This window comes from Rhinichthys klamathensis, unplaced genomic scaffold (genome assembly GCF_029890125.1).
Source record: "Rhinichthys klamathensis goyatoka isolate OS25496 unplaced genomic scaffold, OSU_Roscu_1.1 h1tg000815l_1, whole genome shotgun sequence".
Taxonomy (NCBI): domain Eukaryota; kingdom Metazoa; phylum Chordata; class Actinopteri; order Cypriniformes; family Leuciscidae; genus Rhinichthys; species Rhinichthys klamathensis.
Genome location: NW_026607202.1, coordinates 190,001 through 200,000, shown reverse-complemented (window position 1 = coordinate 200,000; position 10,000 = coordinate 190,001). Strand labels below are relative to the sequence as shown.

At 44.9% G+C, this 10,000-nt stretch overlaps 1 protein-coding gene across 2 annotated transcripts in view; it reads left to right on the top strand.

Annotated features, from left to right (window-relative positions):
* Positions 1-7,828, top strand: part of ddx54 (DEAD (Asp-Glu-Ala-Asp) box polypeptide 54) — a 36,612-nt gene extending 28,784 nt beyond the window's left edge. Inside the window, exons 15-21 of one of the 2 annotated variants that reach the window (XM_056243597.1) lie at positions 1-127; positions 3,420-3,553; positions 3,689-3,802; positions 3,903-4,013; positions 6,744-6,835; positions 7,321-7,401; positions 7,462-7,828. The exon at positions 1-127 is cut by the window's left edge and continues 59 nt beyond it. In XM_056243597.1, coding sequence (XP_056099572.1) covers positions 1-127; positions 3,420-3,553; positions 3,689-3,802; positions 3,903-4,013; positions 6,744-6,835; positions 7,321-7,401; positions 7,462-7,703 — 901 coding nt within the window. In that variant the 3' untranslated portion in view covers positions 7,704-7,828. Of the gene's footprint in view, positions 128-3,419; positions 3,554-3,688; positions 3,803-3,902; positions 4,014-6,743; positions 6,836-7,320 lie in introns of both variants that reach the window. The other variant, XM_056243596.1, reaches the window with a different exon arrangement.
* The last annotated feature ends 2,172 nt before the right edge of the window (positions 7,829-10,000 follow it).

The following is a 10,000-nucleotide window of genomic DNA, read 5'->3' as shown; positions in this document are numbered from 1 at the left end:
GCGATCCCGGGACAGTGTCCTGGTCCACAAGTTCTCCACAGCGCGAGCGGAGCTGATGGGCCAGGCCCCCGTCGCCATGGTAACCAAGACAGAACCGCGACCCGACGAGGAGGAAGACGAGATTCAGGTGAGAATCGAACACACTTATCTCTGTGCGTGATCCCTGTGCGTGATCCCTGTGCGTGATCCCTGTGCGTGATCCCTGTGCGTGATCCCTGTGCGTGATCCCTGTGCGTGATCCCTGTGCGTGATCCCTGTGCGTGATCCCTGTGCGTGATCCCTGTGCGTGATCCCTGTGCGTGATCCCTGTGCGTGATCTCTGTGCGTGATCTCTGTGCGTGATCTCTGTGCGTGATCTCTGTGCGTGATCTCTGTGCGTGATCAGATCTCTGTGCGTGATCTCTGTGCGTGATCCCTGTGCGTGATCCCTGTGCGTGATCCCTGTGCGTGATCCCTGTGCGTGATCCCTGTGCGTGATCCCTGTGCGTGATCCCTGTGCGTGATCCCTGTGCGTGATCTCTGTGCGTGATCTCTGTGCGTGATCTCTGTGCGTGATCTCTGTCTGATCTCTGTGCGTGATCAGATCTCTGTGCGTGATCTCTGTGCTTGATCTCTGTGCGTGATCTCTGTGCGTGATCTCTGTGCGTGATCTCTGTGCGTGATCTCTGTGCGTGATCTCTGTGCGTGATCTCTGTGCGTGATCTCTGTGCGTGATCTCTGTGCGTGATCTGTGTGTGATCTCTGTGCCTGATCTCTGTGCCTGATCTCTGTGCCTGATCTCTGTGCGTGATCTCTGTGCCTGATCTCTGTGCGTGATCTCTGTGCCTGATCTCTGTGCGTGATCTCTGTGCCTGATCTCTGTGCGTGATCTCTGTGCGTGATCTCTGTGCGTGATCTCTGTGCCTGATCTCTGTGCGTGATCTCTGTGTGTGATCTCTGTGCCTGATCTCTGTGCCTGATCTCTGTGCGTGATCTCTGTGCCTGATCTCTGTGCGTGATCTCTGTGTGTGATCTCTGTGCGTGATCTCTGTGCCTGATCTCTGTGCGTGATCTCTGTGTGTGATCTCTGTGCCTGATCTCTGTGCGTGATCTCTGTGCGTGATCTGTGTGTGATCTCTGTGTGATCTCTGTGCCTGATCTCTGTGCCTGATCTCTGTGCGTGATCTCTGTGCGTGATCTCTGTGCGTGATCTCTGTGCCTGATCTCTGTGCCTGATCTCTGTGCCTGATCTCTGTGCGTGATCTCTGTGTGTGATCTCTGTGTGTGATCTCTGTGTGTGATCTCTGTGTGTGATCTCTATGTGTGATCTCTGTGTGTGATCTCTGTGTGTGATCTCTATGCCTGATCTCTGTGCGTGATCTCTGTGCCTGATCTCTGTGCGTGATCTCTGTGTGTGATCTCTGTGTGTGATCTCTGTGCGTGATCTCTGTGCGTGATCTCTGTGTGTGATCTCTGTGTGTGATCTCTGTGTGTGATCTCTATGTGTGATCTCTGTGTGTGATCTCTGTGTGTGATCTCTGTGTGTGATCTCTATGCCTGATCTCTGTGCGTGATCTCTGTGCCTGATCTCTGTGCGTGATCTCTGTGTGTGATCTCTGTGTGTGATCTCTGTGCGTGATCTCTGTGTGTGATCTCTATGCCTGATCTCTGTGCGTGATCTCTGTGCCTGATCTCTGTGTGTGATCTCTGTGTGTGATCTCTGTGTGTGATCTCTGTGTGTGATCTCTGTGCGTGATCTCTGTGTGTGATCTCTGTGTGTGATCTCTGTGTGTGATCTCTATGCCTGATCTCTGTGCGTGATCTCTGTGCCTGATCTCTGTGCGTGATCTCTGTGCGTGATCTCTGTGTGTGATCTCTGTGCCTGATCTCTGTGCGTGATCTCTGTGCGTGATCTCTGTGCCTGATCTCTGTGCCTGATCTCTGTGCGTGATCTCTGTGTCTGATCTCTGTGTGCGATCTCTGTGTGCGATCTCTGTGTGCGATCTCTGTGTGCGATCTCTGTGCGTGATCTCTGTGCGTGATCTCTGTGCGTGATCTCTGTGCGTGATCTCTGTGCGTGATCTCTGTGCGTGATCTCTGTGCGTGATCTCTGTGCCTGATCTCTGTGCGTGATCTCTGTGCGTGATCTCTGTGCGTGATCTCTGTGCGTGATCTCTGTGCGTGATCTCTGTGCGTGATCTCTGTGCGTGATCTCTGTGCGTGATCTCTGTGCGCGATCTCTGTGTGTGATCTCTGTGTGCGATCTCTGTGCGTGATCTCTGTGCGTGATCTCTGTGCGTGATCTCTGTGCCTGATCTCTGTGCCTGATCTCTGTGCGTGATCTCTGTGTGTGATCTCTGTGCGTGATCTCTGTGTGTGATCTCTGTGCCTGATCTCTGTGCGTGATCTCTGTGTGTGATCTCTGTGCCTGATCTCTGTGCGTGATCTCTGTGTGTGATCTCTGTGTGTGATCTCTGTGCCTGATCTCTGTGTGTGATCTCTGTGCGCGATCTCTGTGCGCGATCTCTGTGCGTGATCTCTGTGCCTGATCTCTGTGCCTGATCTCTGTGCGTGATCTCTGTGCGTGATCTCTGTGCGTGATCTCTGTGCGTGATCTCTGTGCGTGATCTCTGTGCGTGATCTCTGTGCGTGATCTCTGTGCCTGATCTCTGTGCGTGATCTCTGTGTGTGATCTCTGTGCCTGATCTCTGTGCGTGATCTCTGTGCGTGATCTCTGTGTGTGATCTCTGTGCGTGATCTCTGTGTGTGATCTCTGTGCGTGATCTCTGTGTGTGATCTCTGTGCCTGATCTCTGTGTGTGATCTCTGTGTGTGATCTCTGTGTGTGATCTCTGTGCCTGATCTCTGTGTGTGATCTCTCTGTCTGATCTCTGTGCGTGATCTCTGTGTGTGATCTCTGTGTGTGATCTCTGTGCGTGATCTCTGTGCGTGATCTCTCTGTCTGATATCTGTGCGTGATCTCTGTGTGATCTCTGTGCGTGATCTCTGTCTGATATCTGTGTGTGATCTCTGTGCGTGATCTCTGTGCGTGATCTCTGTGCCTGATCTCTGTGCCTGATCTCTGTGCGTGATCTCTGTGCGTGATCTCTGTGCGTGATCTCTGTGCCTGATCTCTGTGCGTGATCTCTGTGCGTGATCTCTGTGCGTGATCTCTGTGCGTGATCTCTGTGCCTGATCTCTGTGTGTGATCTCTGTGCGTGATCTCTGTGTGATCTCTGTGCCTGATCTCTGTGCGTGATCTCTGTGCGTGATCTCTGTGCGTGATCTCTGTGCGTGATCTCTGTGTGTGATCTCTGTGCCTGATCTCTGTGTGTGATCTCTCTGTCTGATCTCTGTGCGTGATCTCTATATAATATGTGCGTATATCTCTGTGTGTGATCTCTGTGCCTGATCTCTGTGCCTGATCTCTGTGCGTGACAGACGGTGTTCTCTGAGGTGGTGGGAGGGAAGAAACGAAAGCAAGATACTGAAACCAGCAGTAAGAAAACATTACCAGGAAAAGATGAAGAGTTCTACATCCCGTACAGACCCAAAGACTTCGACTCAGAGCGAGGGTACGGCCGGCTCCTTCTTTATTATTATTATTATTATTATATATAATATGCTTTATTATTATTCAACATGTTCAATTTGGAAACTGCTAAATCTGGTGTGTGTGCGCATGCATCTGGGTGTGTGTGTGTGTGTAGGCTGAGTCTCGGGGCGGATGCGGGCTCGTTCGAGCATCAGGCCTCCTCTGCAGTTCTGGATCTGATGGGTGACGAGAGCAAGTCTTTAAATCAACACAAGAGCCTGATGAAGTGGTGAGCAGCGCCGGCTTTTACACGCGTGACCCTGTGCACACGCCTGCTTATCCTGACACACACGTGTTCTTATCCTGACACACACGTGTGTTCTCCGCAGGGATCGCAAGAGGAAGCGCTTCGTTCGTGACACGGGTAAAGACGACAAACACAAGAAGGTCAGGACAGAGAGTGGAACGGTGGTCAGCGGCAAGAAGAAGAAAAAGAACTTGTATCCTTCTGGAAAAGAGTCTTTTCGTAACACATCGTTTCAGAGCAGCTTTACAGGAACTCATAATGTTAATGTTGTTTGTCTTCATTTCTAACAGCAGGTTAGATTTGGGCGATGGGATGGTTTACATTCAGAGACGATATAAACAATCAAGCCCAAGACTTTAGTCACACTTGAACCACGAATACACAAAAAAATGAAAGGATTCGAGGAGTTTTGTGGTTGAAATTTTAAAGTAACAAATCCTTCCATCGCCGGTCAATTTGAGCCCTTAAGAATGAATGGAATGTGAGGAATGCTTTAGTACACATAGAAAAACCTAAAAATTTTCTAAATTCAAACTAAAAATGCTAAAACTTTACCAAAAAGGATTATTGTATAATGTCTACATGTGTATGTGAATGGACACTGAAGTGAACTGGCTTTAGGACCCAGCGGAACAGCTCCTCTGCTCCATATAGAGCTATAAGTCCATCTAGAGGCATGAAATATCATGTTATATTATTATTTTTCCATAAGAGATCAGCAGAGACTCCCAATATAAGATATTTTGAGCTGAATTTTAAAGGGTTATGCATGAAATTGTAAGTTATTTTGAATTTAAGTTGAAAGAATGTGAGGAATTTATTTATCAAATTTAGTAATTTAAAGGTAAATAAAATAAAAAATAAAAAACAACTCCAAAAAAATAAATAAAAAACAACTCCAAAAAAAAAATATATATATATATATATATATATATATACAGGTCCTTCTCAAAAAATTAGCATATTGTGATAAAGTTCATTATTTTTCATAATGTAATGATAAAAATTAAACTTTCATATATTTTAGATTCATTGCACACCAACTGAAATATGTCAGGTCTTTTATTGTTTTAATACTGATGATTTTGTCATACAGTTCATGAAAACCCAAAATTCCTGTCTAAAAAAATTAGCATATTTCATCCGACCAATAAAAGAAGTGTTTTTAATAAAAAAAAAAAAAAAGTCAACCTTCAAATAATTATGTTCAGTTATGCACTTAATAGTCAATACTTGGTCGGGAATCCTTTTGCAGAAATGACTGCTTCAATGCGGCGTGGCATGGAGGCAATCAGCCTGTGGCACTGCTGAGGTGTTATGGAGGCCCAGGATGCTTCGATAGCGGCCTTAAGCTCATCCAGAGTGTTGGGTCTTGCGTCTCTCAACTTTCTCTTCACAATATCCCACAGATTCTCTATGGGGTTCAGGTCAGGAGAGTTGGCAGGCCAATTGAGCACAGTAATACCATGGTCAGTAAACCATTTACCAGTGGTTTTGGCACTGTGAGCAGGTGCCAGGTCGTGCTGAAAATGAAATCTTCATCTCCATAAAGCTTTTCAGCAGATGGAAGCATGAAGTGCTCCAAAATCTCCTGATAGCTAGCTGCATTGACCCTGCCCTTGATAAAACACAGTGCACCAACACCAGCAGCTGACATGGCACCCCAGACCATCACTGACTGTGGGTACTTGACACTGGACTTCAGGCATTTTGGCATTTCCTTCTCCCCAGTCTTCCTCCAGACTCTGGCACCTTGATTTCCGAATGACATGCAAAACTGAGCAACAGTCCAGTGCTGCTTCTCTGTAGCCCAGGTCAGAAACAGGTTCAAAAGTGGCTTGACCTGGGGAATGCGGCACCTGTAGCCCATGTCCTGCACACGCCTGTGCACGGGGGCTCTGGATGTTTCTACTCCAGACTCAGTCCACTGCTTCCGCAGGGTCCCCAAGCTCTGGAATCGGTCCTTCTCCACAATCTTCCTCAGGGTCCGGTCACCTCTTCTCGTTGTGCAGCGTTTTTTGCCACACTTTTTCCTTCCCACAGACTTCCCACTGAGGTGCCTTGATACAGCACTCTGGGAACAGCCTATTTGTTCAGAAATTTCTTTCTGTCTTACCCTCTTGCTTGAGGGTGTCAATGATGGCCTTCTGGACAGCAGTCAGGTCGGCAGTCTTACCCATGATTGCGGTTTTGAGTAATGAAACAGGCTGGGAGTTTTTAAAAGCCTCAGGAATCTTTTGCAGGTGTTTAGAGTTAATTAGTTGATTCAGATGATTAGGTTAATAGCTCGTTTAGAGACCCTTTTCATGATATGCTAATTTTTTGAGACAGGAATTTTGGGTTTTCATGAGCTGTATGCCAAAATCATCAGTATTAAAACAATAAAAGACCTGAAATATTTCAGTTGGTGTGCAATGAATCTAAAATATATGAAAGTTACATTTTTATCATTACATTATGGAAAATAATGAACTTTATCACAATATGCTCATTTTTTGAGAAGGACCTGTATATCATAATGAAAAATAAGCTTTCTGGACAAAAAAAAATTAAGTATAATTTTAGCGCTTCGGGTAATTTTGACCCACGAGGGAAAGATGTGTTACAAGGTGTGAATAAAACCTATGCACAGACGAATTGTTCAAAATAAGATCTAAAACATTAGGTGATTTTTAATTTCATGCCAGTTTTACAAGAATAAATTGAGCGTGAATTGTAACGGTTGTCACTGTGTTCATGAAGGAGAATTCAAACATTTTAATTTGATTATCGCTACAGATTTCTGCGCCGAACATTAACCCTGATGTGAACAGGCCTTGGGGCCAGGAAGAGGAATTAAGAAAGAGGTGTTGGTCCCATGTGGACTTGTGAAGGTCTGATGTGAATACTTGCGTGTCAGTTGGTTTTCCTGACTTTGGTCCAGTTATGAAGAATGGAAGAAGAAGAATAAGATGGATGACCGCGAGTCGGACTCGGATGGTGAAACTGGAGCGTCGAGAGGGAGGAACTCCGGCGGTAAGAGACCAATGCTAAGTCCCACTTCCCCTACTTAAACTACGCCTTAAAGTATGAACTCTTTTTGTGAAGAAAAAGTACATCATTTTTGAGTGTTTTGCAAAAGAGTAGCCAAGCTTTGGGACATAGTACTTCGTCATCTTTAACAGACAGCTTACGTGCTTAAACGTCCTCCATGTCTGTAGTTTTTTAACTCTTTTCACTTGTGTTTGTAGTTCTAATCGAATCCTCGAAATTAGCCGTTAGCGTGTTCGCGGATCTGCACTTCGGATTCTGACCGGAAAAAGTAGACCATCCGGGTCTCTTTCAAACACTCATTTCAACATACTACGATTTGAGACGTACTAATTTTATTTTCGAATACTATTTAGGACGGATAGTATGCGAATTAGGACGCACCGAAAGATTGTGTTGTAAAATCATCCAGTGATCACATGACGTCCGCTCTCTCGAGTACTAGTGTGTTTGTGTTGTGGTTTCTTCAGGTCGTGGAGGAAGAGGAGGGGCTTATGGCCAGTCGAGAGGAAGAGGAGGGGGTTATGGCCAGTCGGGAGGAAGAGGAGGGGGTTATGGCCAGTCGGGAGGAAGAGGAGGAGCTCGTGGCCAGTCGGGAGGAAGAGGAGGAGCTCGTGGCCAGTCGGGAGGAAGAGGAGGAGCTCATGCCGAGAGTGGCTCGCGTGTGCGATCGGAGCTGAAGAACCGCGATCAGATCCTCAAGCTACGCAAGCGTAAAGCGAAACAGCAGTTCCTGCAGAGCGGCGGCATGAAGAAGTTGCGCGCCAAAGGAAAGCAGCGGCTACAGGAAGTGATGCGGTCTGGCTTCGGGCGCGGCGGCAACAAGAAGGGAAAGATGAGGAAGAGACTTTAATAGAGGAATCGATACGAACAATCACGCTTCCACGGAAAACAAGATGGACGCCTGAAACTCTTTTACTGAAACGTTTCATGCTCATGTTTCTCTTTGTCTGCATTAAAAGAGATGTTTTGCTTCAACTATCGACAGAATGTCCATTACCACTGAAAATAATTTCCACTGCAGTTTGGTTGTTAAACAATTACTAAAGGCGTCAGTTACAGTAAGACCCTACAGTGCAAACGGCAGCACAACTTTATACGGTTCACATGAGATTGGTGTGATAGAAATGTTTACTGAACTTTAGTCTTTAAATGTCAGTCATCATGGACACGTGACTCCAGGAGAGCCTGCGAGTTTCACTTTATGTGTGACAGGTTCTCAAAACCCCTTAAATTAAGAAACCCTTTAATGATTAATTTGTTTATAATTATGCTAAGGGTTCACTCTTAAAGTTGACATGAAACTGAAGTTGTGTTCGTCTTTTCTTCCCTATTGTTTCGTATATCCGAGTGAAACGCTTCTGGAACAAGATCAAATGTAAAAAAATAAAGGTTTGCTATTGGCTGATCTCATGTGAGTGACAGGTTATAGCCCTGCCCTCGTCATCAGAGGAGATGCTGCAAGAGGAACTTATTCTGATTCAAGTTTATTATCTCAATGATGTGCACCCATAAATCATTTAGAATAAACGATATTCAACAAGAATAAGTACTGTTTTAATTTCATGGTGACTAGCAAGCATGTACATTAAAAAGTTCCCTTATAACAGGATAATTTATTGATTGTGGTCCTAATTAAGTGGAAAAAAGGCATTCTACACAGAATACAGACATTTCTGCACAAATGTTTTACAAAAAAATTATATATAATATCTAGTTTTACACTATTTGCCTCGACATCTAGAGGGATTGTAGTAGTGGTGTCCGAAACCGTAGTGGATGTTATTGAGTGCTCTCATTCAATCCCATAATGCACGAGTGACAGAGGTCAAGATAAATCTTTTCATCTTACTACTGGAGATATTAGTTTGCTGAGTTTCAAATGATAAACAGCAAGCACAAACTTTGCAACATCGGGAGCCCTTCCGGCGCACTATATTCACTCCTTCATTAAGTGAACTATAATAGAGGATTAATGTGTGGAATATTGAGTTAGGGTTATTTCGTACACATCCTGTCATTTGTATGCGCAATCTTCCCAGTGTGATTCCAGCGCGCATGCGTCACAGGAATTCTTCCCGCGCCGACATTTGAATATTAACGTGAGTGATGAGGAAGTGACGCACCTGGACGCGGTAAGTCCCGCTGAATTATGATAATGATGAAGATTATGGTGTAATATGACGTGTAACATTGATGGCTTGTGAAATGGAAAACTCCTAAAGTGGTTAAGCACCTAATATTCCCTTTCACACATCTCAGTATTACCGTAAAATTACCAGAATGACTTTACCGGTAAATATGCTGTTGACACAACGTCATTCTGTTTACTATGAATAAATGTGTTCGTAATCAATGGTCTTAATAATTGTAACGGTCTCATCTCGCGTGTTTAATTTCTTTCCCGCGCGCAGCTGCAAAACATTCCTGAGGTAAATAAAGCTAAATTTATGTTCCAAACCCACAAGACCTTCGTTCATCTTTGAAACACAAAATAGTATATATTTTTAATTTTCTAGTATCTTCACTTTTGTCCATCCATTGCACAACCAAGATTTTCATGCCTCAAAAAGGTCATTATGACATTGTAAACTAATCTATATGAATTAAGTGCTTTAAGTCCTCTGAAGAGACTTTATATGATTTAATTTAGCATTTTATTCACATAATGATCAAGTAAACGGCAAGCTGACTTTGACTGAAGACCATAATGTCTAACTTTATGAAAAGAGAGTTTCATAAGTTCAGAAAGGGTTGACTTGGGATCAAGGTGCTTGTACTTCAAAAGTAAGACATTTGATTGATATAATATATGATATGAGCCCTTTAATATATTCATCTGATCCCCGGAGGAATGTTTTCAAGAGCTCCAGCATGTGAACTATTAAAGCCCTTCTGATAGCAGCTAAGACCAGAGAGAGCTGCACTTCCAGCTTTCCAATCAGGGAAGAGGAGCGAGTCTTATCAGCGTTCCCAGTTATCAGCGTTCCCAGGCCGGACACGCCGTCCTCTCCACAAGCGCTGAGCTGCTTATCCATGTGGAGTGCAGCCATTATTAGCCTGTCAATCAGGCTCCGGGGTCACGGACGCTCCGGGTGTGTTTCCCGTATAACGCCGTAACTCGCGGCTTCACTGCCAGAGAGCGATGCA